Below are 14,019 nucleotides of genomic sequence, written 5' to 3' on the forward strand. Positions count from 1 at the left end.
TTCCCCTTAATAATGTCCAGATGAACTGATGCAACTTCCTGTGACGTTCTTAAAATAGCCAGAATATGCTCAAAATGTGTCACATCTCGGAATAAACGCCAGAAAAACCACTTTCATTTATTGATATAACGTCAATGGCAGAACATCTGATGGGCTGCTGCAGTTATTTCCTGTCCACTTAATAACAGATGTACATCCTGCTTTTAGCGTAATGTTGAAGAGATGCCAGAACAGGGTTGGCGTACAGGTTTTGTTTTGTGCTACCCCGGTAAACAAGCTCACACCTTGATGTTGATCATTTTCTTCATATCAGCTCATTTTGGAGTGTCCATCTAAATGAAAGGCGTGTTATAAGGTACATGGGCTGAGGTGTTTGGAGGGAATGAGATGCTGCAGTGTTGTGCGTTGCCTCACTGCTGTGCTGGCATTTACGTTCATGTGGTCGTCATCGTCGAAGGAAAGTACTGGTTCTGCTCATTTTGCCGCATTATTTCTCTTCTACTTTCACCTGGAATGTTCTTAAATCATTTATCATTGAACATGTTTTTCACTGTAATGTTGCTCACCGGATCCCGTGAGATCTTGCCACTAAGAACCAGATCATCTTTCTTTACTGAGCTCTAGGTCGTTACAAATAATTATACTGAAGCCATGCAGGAGGGAATGATCAGTGGTATGACAGGTGTAAAATAAACCCAAATACAAAAGACTTGTATCTTCACTTCGGTGACAACACACTGACGACATTTTTAACAATTTGTCGGAACAGTCCTGGGCCTTTATATTAAGATTCATTAAATTTTTTTTTTTTTTTACATTTATTTCTGATTTTTCCCTTTTTTCTCCCAATTTAGTGGCCAATTGATCCCTATTTTAATTCAAACACCCACCCTCGTATTGCATGCGTTCGCCAACTGCATCTCTCCGGCCGGCAGTCTCGAAGGAGACCGCCTCCCCACTTTCGTGACAAGGCGAATCCAAGCCGAACCACTGTTTTTCCGACACACACAGAGACGCGTTCACATGACGAACACAAGCCGACTCCGCCCCCCCTCCCGAAGACAGCGTTGCCAATGATTGCTGCTTCATCGAGTCCGGCCATAGTCGGATCTGACGAGACCGGGGCGCAAACCCCAGTCCCCAGTGGGCAACTGCATCGACACCAAGCCGATGCTTAGACCGCTACGCCACCGCGGACAAGATTCATTAATGTAGTTTAAAAAAAGTCTCATTTTTGCAGTAGTATACATCTTATTTTTTTTATCTCTTTGGTTTATAACCCCAGCACGGTGGCGCAGTGATTAGCACGGTCGCCTCACAGCAAGAAGGTTCTGGGTTCGATTCCCGGGGTAGTCCAACCTTGGGGGTCGTCCCGGGTTGTCCTCTGTGTGGAGTTTGCATGCTCTCCCCGTGTCTGCGTGGGTTTCCTCCGGGGGCTCCGGTTTCCTCCCACAGTCCAAAGACATGTAGGTCAGGTGAATCGGCCATACTAAATTGCCCTTAGGTATGTGTTGTGTGTGTGTGTGTGTGTGTGTGTGTGTGTGTGTGTGTGTGTGTGTGTGTGTGTGTGTGTGTGTGTATGTGTTGACCTGGCAGCCTGTCCAGGGTGTCTCCCCACCTGCCGCCCAATGACTGCTGGGATATGCTCCGGCATCCCCACGATGCTGAGAGCAGGATGAGCAGTTCGACTAATAGATGGATGGATAGTTTATAACCCTTATGTGTGTATTGTAACAGCAGACATTTTCTGCCATCTTGATATGTCAGAACGAGTTGGTTTTGTATTGGCCAGTATGACATAATTTTCTCAATGAATTTTGACCTCGCTCATTCATATTGTATGTGATGGCTCTGTGTAATGTACGAAGTCCATGCAGGGGCTCTGTAGCTGACCTTTGATTTTTTTTAGTTGATATTAATACATAGCAAGCCGGGTCAAACAGGGTGTAAGGAGCAAAAACTTGTTGACCTATTGGTTGACCGGTTTGACAAGATACATTACATCTGCTTTCACTGTAAGCCTGCCTTATATTTGCATCGCACACACGCACAGACACACAGACACACAGACACACAGACACACACACACACACACACACACACACACACACACACACACACACACACACACACACACACACACACACACACACACTTAGGCATTCAGGGACTTGACTGTACATCTGATTTGTTCACATATTCCTTGTTCACTGTTGGAGCTCAACAATCAATGTGTATTTTCAGAAGACTGAAATTTCAGTGCTCTCCCCACCGGGACGGTGCCTGAAATCTCCTCAGCACATGGCTAGTTCATAATTAGCCTACAAAGAAAAATCAAACAGAATCATTTTACAAGGGCCTGTGTTTGATCTAAATAGAATACAGACTGAAAGTAGGTCAGTGCAGAGGGAACTGGTGTGGGCCTGAGAGCACTGTCTGAAGAACCCGCCCACCCCCCATCTCTCCGTCTCTGTCTCTGTCTCTCCCTCCATTGCTCCCTCCCTCCCTCTCTCTCTCTCCTAAGCTCTTCCTCTATTACGCTTTCTGTCTCCCTCATTGTGTCTTCTACCCTCTTGACCTTAATTATTATTTATGTCTGTCTTAGTTTACATAACCGTCTACGGCAATTTATTTTTTTTACACGTTTTTTTTTTATCCTCCGCTTCGATTTTGTTAACCGCATTTATTTATCTGTCACATGCACGTTTGCACATGGGCTCGCCGGGTCCCCTGATTCTGAGCTATGAGGACAGGGTTAAGGTTTCGCCATCCTAACATGCAAATACAGATCACGTTGCTGTTTTAAGCATCACTCCGGTTTAAAGGTTAGTCCCCTCTGCTGTCAACTCAGGTGGTCTCAGCAGCTTTGCCATCATGACAATTTCCCCTCCCTGCAGCCACATCTCTCCACTGTCATGCTGTCACTGTGGTAGTCTAGTTTATCATTATTCATCTGTGAATGCCTGCTTGACAAAACATTTACAAACCCCATTGTTGAGTCCTGAGGATAATTCTGTTTTTTTTTGTTTTTGTTTTTTAACCTGGAGGCTTATTTTAATAGTTTCTGCCATCATGTATATCGGTTATGATGTCATTTTCAGCTTCATTGTCAAGATTTGGGAAATTTCACCACTGTTAAGACACAGCTTTACAACAGTGTCCGGGCACCTGAACACAAGCCTTAAACCTGTCCTTTCAACAACAGCGACCAAAAGGAAAACACAGATCCTCAGTTAGAATGTGCACATTACCTCGGTTGTGCTAGCCAGATAGTTTACTGATAGCTACTGCTACCTATGGTCAGTAAGATGGCCATTCCTGCAATTTTAACCTGGAAGTAGCTTAGCAGTGCTAACAACCATTGATACTATTGGACATTTCGGGTAATAACTTGTAACTAGCCCTTTCGTTCACACTTCCGCATACATGGTTTATGTGAATAGGGTTAAATTGGACTTGCTGAAACATGTTTAGTTGCCCCTTAAGATGCTGTTGTAAAGCTGAGTCTAGCAGCGGTCCTGTGTTTAACATATCCACAATGAATCTGGTGTATAAGATGAGAATCATAACCAATATGCACAATGGCTAAAACTATGAAAATACCACCAATGTTGTAAAAAAAAAGAGAAATTTTCCTTGAAAAAGTGCATTTAAAGTGCAAATATTTGCTAGATAAAATTGTGAAATGTCTAATTTCATCTGTAAAACAGGTGTTATTATTATGATGAAAGCCGAATAACTTGACCTGAAATGTTTGGTTTTCCTTTTTGTCTTTATGTTTGCCTGACAGACGGGGAAGGCGGAGGAGAGTTGTCACCTCCAGTTGGAGCTGGGATCAATAGCAACAGCTGGCACTTCCGCTACGGCGCGGGGCAAGGCTACGGCCCTCCGCAGGGCCTGAAGCCTGGAGAGATCCCCCCTGAAGCCTTTATCATCCCCGGATCCCCCGCGATCATCTCAATTCGCCACGACCCAGGGTCTGCGGACGACAAAGGTGAATTCATAAGCTTTGGCAAGAAGGAGGAGGCCAAGAAGAAAAAGAAAAAGAAGAAAGAGAAGAAGGACAAGAAGGAGAAGGGAAAAGATGACGGGGAGGAGTAGAGGAAAAGGGGTGACAGAGTTACCAACAAACTATCATCAAAATTACAGAGCCAGAAAAACAACACAAAAAAAAAAATCCAAATCTTCCTCCACAGGTGAGGGAGCTTCCCCACGGTGTATTTGCATTGACACTGTATAGTGGCCAAAACCTTCAGTAAATGAGGCCTGGCTCCGCTACACTAGGTGAACATTGCTAAACAAGTATCTTTTCTATCTTGGCCGAATTTTGGCCTACGATCCAAAGGTAAAGGCTTTGGGCAGAAAAATCATTCTTAGCAGCCAGACATCCTCTGGAAGAAAAAGCTGGACCAAATCAAACCAACAGAAAGGATTATATTGGAATAGGTTAGCCTTTCTATGATGGCCATTCCGCTGTCCCACCCGGTGTTGAATTTTAATGCACCACTAGGAACGCTATCTGAATCTGGGCGCTACGAGCCAAGGCTGCCCCCGTTAGCATCTCTGTCTTTACTCAGCCCCCTCTTTTGCTCACCTAGTCAAGAGTCAAGAGGAAGTCAATCTAAAAAAGTGAAACAGGCTTTCTTTCGCCTTCAATAACTTGGAGGCCTTGCATACATTCAGAATTGGTCTTTTTCTACAAAATCCCAAAAAATTTAAAAAAAAATAGTAAGGTAACAATGTGGTCGACATTTACGTATTACAACATGAGACAAGCACCGGTAAAGGGAATTTGGTGGCTGAGATTACAAGCAGGACCACATACACAAAGCTCTGCGTCAGCGTGGCACGGCATGGCGAAGAGCTTGAGTACCTGGACTGGGTTGCACCAACTATACGCAAGTCTGTTCCCGAGTTAAGGCACATAGTTAGGTCCTCAAAAATGGTTCGGTACCTACTAGTTTCTCTACGATTAGTGAGTTTCTTAATTCGGGTGAATCTTGAGTAGTTAGGGCGTGTCCTAACTAATTTGATTATTGATCGGTAGCCAGTTAATGATCGCATTAGCTTGTTGACGGGTACCAGCCACATGACAGTGAAATTGACTAGTTTGGCATTCGATTTTGAGACTGACTATATGAAATCCATACTTGTTGAGTTGCAAAATGGCATGAAATTATTTACAACAACAAAAAAAATATGATGATGTGTGCATAAAAATTCATGCTTTACTGTCAGTGAGTGAAATTCTGTGAATTTGTATCATTTGCACCCGCTTTAGTGCTTGCTTAACTATTTAGTTGTTACGTTATAACAAATTTTCGTGGTGCAACCGCTCGTATTATATAGTAAGACAAAACTTAGTGGCTACTTAGGTTATAACTAGGGAACTTACATGCAGCTGATGCAACCGACCCCTAACCCCGCCCTTCTCTCACAAAACATGGCGTGGGTCAGTGGGGCATTTGAACCTATTGTGTTTCGGCACACACAGTCTCGCACAACAACACAAACTAATTCGCAGCACACGGTCACTAACTCTCTGTGTGTCTCACACACTCACACACACACACACACACATGCTCACAAGCAATATCTGCTCAAACAGACAAACACATGGACACACGCAAACACACTGGAGTAAACACACAGGTTTACTCAGATGAAAAATAAGCACCCCCTTTTTCCCGGACGCCCCAGCTGCAAGACTGAAGGCCACAGCCGACGTTTCTGCTGGGGGGGGGGGGGTGCAGCGCGGCTGAAACGCAGCAACGTCGCGCGCCGCCTCATTTCTGTTCAAGCCTGATCCCTCCGCTCCAGTCTCTGAATGTTCAATAGTTGTTCTTAAAGCCCTCCCTCCACCGCCCCAGCGCCTGTAGGATTTGCTTGCCCGCTGCTTATTTTTTTCCTCCTCTGCTCCCGTTTCTTCCGACCGGCGTGGTCGGGGGGGACACCTTAACAGTCAGTCTCTTTTGACGAAACGGTTCGGTTGCAGCACAGTAACGTCACACTGTACGTATCATCTGGCGTCCACGCCAAACACATAAATATTCACACGCGGGAAAACTGACACACATGCACATACTTATTACGCACACAAAACCTTTTTCGTTCATATTGGGCTTCGACTTTTTACCCAGCCGCAGTGCTTAAACCAGAGTGCCCCCCTCCGACTGCTTTATTTTTGACAGCTCTTGCATCCCGCTCATCAGTTTTGCGGCACGGGGACCTCAGACAGGTGGACCCGAGCTTCTTCTGGACTGGAGTAAAAAAAGGGGGAACCGCAGTAGCAGCTGCTGGAGTCCAATTCCAGTGCAGACGAGAAACAACCCGCAGCAGAGCTGACTGGGCAAGGCGTAGCTGTTTCCCCAACAGAGCCTGACGCACCAGGTATTTCTGCATTAGCCATGAGTACACATCGGTTACAATGGGTTTTCCCACTGCTGCCCGACGGTCCGGATCACAACCCAGGCCCCAGACAACGTCCACCTGACCTCAGCGACGGCGGAAGAGGGTTGATGGTCGACGTGTGTTGAGGGAATACGGACTCCTGATCTCAGTTTATGTTGGACTGTTTGGATGTAAAATTGCAACGATAGTGGCTAACTGACTATTATAGCTGTCTTTTCTCTTTTTCTTTCCAATGTCTTTTTCTTTAAGAAGAGACTTACTGTATTTGTTCCACTGCTTCCTCAAACACTTGTGTTTTAAGAAAAACTGTCGCTGGGAGAAAAGCGGTCAACTTTAAGGCAACATGATGAATCCTCAGTTCTGCTGAAACTCAAGCTCTATCGTGGGATCAGATAATAATAATAATGTAAACTACTAATAAGACACGTTAAACCCTAGCCAACGGGTTTGACCCTTTAGCCGAGCGGTTAGTGATGCCGCCTTGTGGTGCAGTACACCCCGTATCGAATCCCGCACCGGGCAAGAAAATAACCGGTTACAATAACAATAATAATAATAATAAAAAAATAAAAAGCGTAAACTCGGGTGTCCGGGTGGCGTGGCGGTGTATTCCGTTGCCTGCCAACACCAGGCTCTCTGGTTCGAATCCCCGTGTTGCCTCCGGCTTGGTCGGGCGTCCCTACAGACGTAATTGGCCGTGTCTGAGGGTGTCAAGTTGGATGAGGGTATGTGTCCTGGTCGCTGCACTAGCGCCTCCTCTGGTCGGTCGGGGCACCTGTTTGTGGGGGGAGGGGGATAGCGTGATCCTCCCACGTGCTACGTCCCCCTGGCAAAACTCCTCACTGTCAGGTGAAAAGAAGCGGCTGGCGACTCCACATGTATGGGAGGAGGCATGTGGTAGTCTGCAGCCCTCCCCGGATCAGCAGAGGGGGTGGAGCAGCGACAGGGACGGCTCGGAAGAGTGGGGTAATTGGTCAAGTACAATTCAGAGAAAAAGGAGGGAGGAGGAGGAGGAGGAGGGGTGTAAACCCCGAGGGAATTTATCCAAACTGGAAGTGAATAGCAGTTTCTGGTGAATTTATGCGTGAAAGCAGCGAGTACCAGTGAGTTAACGTGCGAACAATGCAAGATGAAGAGATCATAAAATTGAACGCTTTGCTTCCAGAAAGACCCTGGAAAAGATTTTGTTGGGATGTGCTACATGTAGGAAAAAAAATGCAAGAGGCCATGACCCCGACGTGACCTTTGTCCGTGGCTCCTCAGACACGTGGTGGTGGAGTTGGACGAGAGTAAAGACGGTGAAAGTCTCACAAAATCTCACCTTGGTGTTCCTTTTCTAGACTATTGTGTTACCAGTCACGAGAGGGGCCGAGAGACGGTTTTAGTGCTGCTATTAGTCTCCACCCTTCCCAAACACATGTGCCCCCTGCCCCCTTCAGGTGTACTTCTGTGCTGTCAGATCACCAAGTGGCTGTTTGCATGTTATAAGCAAAGGAAAGAGATCCTATAAAGACAAAATATATATATATATCTATATATATATAAATATATAATATACATATATATGTATACAATACATACGCCATGTTTTTTCCACAAGAGAAATGAGTATTGGATTACCTATACCTCTGATATTTTCTCAATGCGACACACACAAACACACATACAAACACACACACATACACCATTTGTGAACAATAATTCATGGAAAAACATAAAGAAATCACATTTTCTATCCTGTTAAAAATGAATTTAACCTCTTAGATATACATAATGCTGTAGTGTTATGCTATGAAATGCCTTTTGTTTTTTTTGTTGGTTTTTTTATTAACGCCCTTATCATTTCCATAGATAATAAAATCAATCCTTCGTTGTGTTGCGCTTTGAAATGACGACCAACCAGACACCGTATCGTGACTCCAAATCATGTACTCACCCTCCATATATATTCCATGCCCAACGGGGAACAAACAAAAAAAAGAGAAAAAGAAGAAAAAAATTAAAAGAGAGAAAACGGTTGAAAAAAAAAGAAGAAGAAGAAGAAACAGTTGATGTATTCTCTGCTTGTGTATAGTGAATGTTCCTCAGTCGCTGGGTGCCTGCATGGCACCAAGCCGGTCGGCTGTGACAGTGCAGATCTGTTTATAACTTTTTTTGTACACCTGCTTAACATTGTAAAGGTGATAATAGTGATTCTTTTGATTTAATCAATCTGGTAATGTGTTTTGTTAAGAAATCACAAATAAAGTTTTTTTTTTCCTAAATATCTTCCGAGCTTCGACTTGATTCCAGCGACGGGCTAAAGTCCCAACCTCGTGTCGACTGCATTATGCAAGCAGCCCCTGTCAGATGCTTTCAGCTCCCTCCTACACGCTGTCGATTTCAAGGCGTATCTATATATAATTCAGTCACGTCTCATATGATAGCATTTTAAAATCACACACACACATTGACAGGTAGTGACAGATGCATACATCCTGCTTTTTTTTTTTTCTAAAAGTTTTCGTTTCTTAATGTCCCGAGAAAACTGATGTTGTAGGCCAGATTTTGTCCTTGTCCCGCTTCAAGAGATCGAGACTTCCAGCAGACACTTAGGTGCATTACATCCATCCGTCCATCCATCCATTAGCTGAACCGCTTATCCTGCTCTCAGGGTCGCGGGGATGCTGGAGCCTATCCCAGCAGTCGTTGAGCGGCAGGCAGGGAGACACCCTGGACAGGCCGCCAGACTGTCACAGAGCCAACACACACACACACACACATTCATACCTAGAGACAATTTAGTATGGCCGATACACCTGATCTACATGTATTTGGACTGTGGGAGGAAACCGGAGCCCCCGGAGGAAACCCATGCAGACACGGTGGAGAACATGCAAACTCCACACAGAGGACGACCCGGGATGACCCCCAAGGTTGGACTACCCCGGGGCTCGAACCCAGCACCTTCTTGCTGTGAGGCGACCGCGCTAACTACTGTGCCACCGTGCCACGTTAGGTGCATTACACCGAATGCTATTCTGATGTTTGACTTGATGTTCTTTCCTATACGAATAATGAAAGAAGAGGTAGATTTGGGATTTAGGACAACCCTTTTTCATAGCCCATCCATCCATTATCCAAACCGCTTATCCTGCTCTCAGGCTCGCGGGGGATGCTGGAGCTTATCCCAGCGGTCATTGGGCCGGCAGGCGGGGAGACACCCTGGATAGGCCGCCAGGCCTGTAACTTATTTCTAAATTTATTTTTTTAACTTGTAACTAAAACATCGCGGGTTGTTTCTTATCAGTCATCAACCACAGCATCGGTTGTTTCAGAATCTGTCATGCTCCCTTTCCCAGTTTCAGGTTAGTCCATTGTTGTGGATGCTGTAAAGGTAAACATCCCTAACAAAAAGGTCAAGGTGCAGTATCTATTATTATACCCCTTTTCTGATGGGGGGACATAATGTAAATTACTGGCGCATGTCGTTGTCCTCGTGATGCTGTTATGCATGTTTGCATAAGGAAAAGCATGGGTTTGTAGTCCTAACCTTTGCTTTTTCTCCCTGTTAAAGGTTTTTTTTTTTAGGGAGTTGTTCCTTATCCGATGCGAGAGTCTAAGGACAGGATGTTGTGGGCTATACAAATAAAATGTACTTCACTACGGTGAGGTAACAGAACACAGTGCTGAGTGTGTTGAAGTTGGAAAAACAAGATACAAGATAAAAAAGTATTATTTTTAGTCTTATAGCATTTATTAAGGCAATGATAAAAAGGTAGTCAAAGTACGAGTATTCAGACAGTAATGAGCACACACCCATACACACACACGTGTAAAAACAAGGCCCTACACTTGCTTCCTCCCTCATTCACTGAAGAATGCGGATCAAGCCCATCCAGCCACCTTGCTTTACCGCAATGAAGTAAAAAGACGGACTGATCAATAAAGGGTTGTCTTTTTGCATGGGGAGTGTGAAAATGTGACCCCTTCCCCCAGGCCTGTCAGTATCAGCGGAGGAAGCTCCATCTGGTTGGACAACAGAAGATCCATTCATTCAAACGATCTCTCCGCCTACTAAAAACCATCTTTGATGCAACAGTGACCCCTACAGATCACAGATGAGTCTTGCAACACGTCAGGTTGCCCATATAAACCCAGCAGAAAAGTATGCTGCACAGACTCTTGTCAACTTGATTTGTGATAAAAATGCAAAACACAAAAATGTTCAGAGGTACAGTAAAAATTTGTAGCTTTTTTAATGTGGCTTAACAAGATCTCAAGTCACTATAAATTGGAGGTAAACCTTTGTTGATGTGACGTGCATCATAAGTCAGTCACACTATAATTTTGCATACAGCTTACTTTATTTTCAATTTTTATTAAATTATTACTCAAATATCAGCTCGAGCAACTAGGCAAATGGAACAAAAAGAAAATGAAAAAAAAGAAAAAAGAAAAGAAAAGAAAAAACAACTGATAAAAATTCCAAAAAAATTTGTAAGTACTTCTTTGTTAGACTGGGTGTTTTCTGGTGGAGATGGCATCGCTTTACCCTTTTGGGCTTAACCAAGAGAAGCTTCTGTCTGAACAATGGAAATGCTGTACATACTAACATCCAATTAAAGTAGCCTTCAGGTAAGTCTGTTGCCTACTAATGTTATTGTTATGTGTCTTACGGCTTCTTTTTTCTTTATTGTTATAATAACAACAATAATAATGAATAGATTTCACATGCACACAAGTCTTTGCATACATAGAAAATGACGGATTTGGATTCAGTTGCTTTCGGGGGGGGGGGTATTTTGTAGCTATTTTGTAGAAATTAGGATCATAGAAGTATAATTTAAAAGTTTCATATTGGCATTGGTGCAGAAACTCAATTAACACTTACTGAAACTCAGCAAATAATGTGATGTGATACAAGGGCAACATAACCTCAAATGCAATGCAATAGGACAGTGCAAGAAATCACTCAGGAATTGAATGATGCAAGCCACTCTGCATATCACTGTCGTCAGCATAAAACAATGTAACATCAAAAGGTTTTTTTTCTCCCCAGAATAAATAAAAAAAATGCCCATCTCATTCCTGCTCATAATTTTTCCATTTATACCATACTGCATGAAATTTAAGAGGTTTTCCAATCAAGAGTCAAAAACCCAACAGTCTTGATCTAGCTAGCTAGCTAGCTAGCCTAGACATAGCTGACCATATAAAAGTTGAATTCAAGTCTGAAAAAAAATTGCTGTAGCTCTTGCAACTACAACCCTGAAGCCAAGGAAACGTATCTGGATAAAAAGTTGGAGACACAATTTGGGTTCTGTGTGATTTTAATTTGGCAGTCCAACATAAGCCTTCTTAACGCCTGGCTGAAATTATCCTGTTCAGTCGGTTCCAGTGAATAGAGTTTCTCTTGAAGGCCTGATTTCATTTGGGTTTGTATCTCTCTTGCATTTGGACCGTCCTCCTGAACATGGCAGGCCCAATACACCTCTGGGTTTTTGGCCAAGTAGCAGCACAAAGACGAAAAACACACTGGAAGCCTGAAGTGCGTTTTCCCCACTTTAATCAACAGAATGTCTAACAATTTGCTCCACAGTACTGCATTTGGGACTGATAGGTGCTCTGGGTTTTGCTCAAGGACGCTTAAGCAAGGCAGTTATCTGACGACATTTGGGACTTGAAAGGACACTTTTCCAAAAATGAATACACTATCAAAAACCTGCTGACATTACTGTTGAAATTAAACAGTAATAACCACACTGAATGTAGGTAATGTGTATTTTCACAAGGCCCTGGGAAGGTTTTAATTCCACTGTAACCATGGTTACAATGAAACTGCAAATTGGCTTTTGTGTTCAAAAAGGATCAAAGAAGAAGACTCAAGTGAGCTAAAGTGTAGTAGTAGTTGTAGTAGTAGTAGACCTTTATTTGTCCCTAAGGGGCAACTGGTTCTGCCAACACAGGATGAGACACACAGATAAAGACCACACATACATAACCACACATAAATAAAAAATACACATGGAAACAGGAGTAAATGTTGAACAGATGAAGTAAATGTTACAATAGTAGTGAAAAAAGAAGGGAGAAACAGCCATGGTTAGAGGTGTGCAGATGCTACCTGTACTTTACAGAGTTGAGCAGTGACATGGCAGAGGGTATGAAAGAGAATTTATATCTGTTAGTTTTGGCTGGTGGTTGTCTGAGGAGGGAACCCAAGGGCAGGAAGTTAAATTCTAAGTGCAGGGGGCGGGTACTGTCACATATAATGGATTCTGCTTTCTTTAACAACTGTTTGCTGGACAGTTCAGGTCAACTTCTCTGCTGAGTGCCAATAATTTTGCTACTGACTTCCATCACTGTTGTTAATGAGCTTTTTTTATTTGAGGTTGAGAGATGTATACCAGCAGATAAAAAGAAAAAGGGAAAACTGACTCAATAGAAGATTTATAAAACAATGTCATCACGAGATCTGTCAACCTGGAATGTGGCTAGCTTCCTCAGACAAAAGAAAAAATATACTGCTGGCTTTTCTTACTCAGCATATCTGTTTTCCTATCAAAGGTCATCCTATTGTCAATTGTAATGTGCAAACACTTGTAAAAAAATCAACAATCTCAACATCTTGCCTGTTAATTATTGTGTTTGCAGGAGTTGGGTGGTAATGTCTGAAATCAATGCACATGCGTGTCCTATTGAGCTATTGCGAAGTAGCTCATGCATGTCTATAGCATTAGAGCATTTTTTGTCACTCAGTAACCTGAGAAGTAGTACGGACAAAAGCAAATAAGCTGCACTGGCACTTTTGTATCAGAGGACAAACATGTCCTTGCATTCATTCCGATTCAAATTTTAAGTGCAGTTTTGCTCTGCTGTCCAAGATGAATGCAATGTATCAAGTCCAGTACCTGCTGAGATTGGCAGCCCCCCAATGACCCTAAAATGGATTTTGTGGGTATAGATTATGAAATAAATACAAATACCAGTTTATTTGTACAACGGTATACTTAAATCTAGAGTCTTGTGTACTTTCATTGATTAATTTGATAAGCTTTGTACTGAGCCTGGGAATGAGAGGGAGGACAGCGGAATGGTGAGGATGCAAGAAGTAGAGGTGACGAAGGTGTATGTGTTTAAATACTTAGGGCCAACTGTTCAAAGAAACAGGGAGTGCGGAAGAGAGGTGAAGAAAAGAGTGCAGGCAGGGTGGAGTGGGTGGAGAAGAGTGTCAGGAGTGATTTGCGACAGAAGGGTACCAGCAAGAGTTAAAGGGAAGGTTTACAAGATGGTTGTGAGACCAGCTATGTTATATGGTTTGGAGACAGTGGCACTGATGAAAAGAGAGGAGGTGGAGCTGGAGGTGGCTGAGTTGAAGGTGCTAAGATTTTCACTGGGAGTGACGAAGAAGGACAGGATTAGGAACGAGTACATTAGAGGGACAGCTCAGGTTGGACGATTTGGAGACAAAGCAAGAGAGGCAAGATTAAAATGGTTTGCGGAGGAGAGATGCTGGATATATTGGGAGAAGGATGCTGAATATGGAGCTGCCAGGGAAGATGAAAAGAGGAAGGCCAAAGAGGAGGTTTATGGATATGGTGAGGGAGGACATGCAGGTGGCTGGTG

General features: G+C 43.5%; 1 protein-coding gene across 1 annotated transcript in view; it reads left to right on the top strand.

The window, feature by feature from the left end:
• LOC130117277 (protocadherin alpha-5-like) overlaps positions 1–4,538 on the top strand; it is a 9,294-nt gene extending 4,756 nt beyond the window's left edge. The window contains exon 2 of the mRNA XM_056285484.1: positions 3,791–4,538. Within this exon, the coding sequence (XP_056141459.1) occupies positions 3,791–4,101 (311 nt within the window). The 3' untranslated portion in view covers positions 4,102–4,538. The remainder of the gene's footprint in view (positions 1–3,790) is intronic.
• The last annotated feature ends 9,481 nt before the right edge of the window (positions 4,539–14,019 follow it).

The sequence above is a fragment of the Lampris incognitus genome, chromosome 8 (genome assembly GCF_029633865.1).
Source record: "Lampris incognitus isolate fLamInc1 chromosome 8, fLamInc1.hap2, whole genome shotgun sequence".
Classification (NCBI taxonomy): Eukaryota; Metazoa; Chordata; class Actinopteri; order Lampriformes; family Lampridae; genus Lampris; species Lampris incognitus.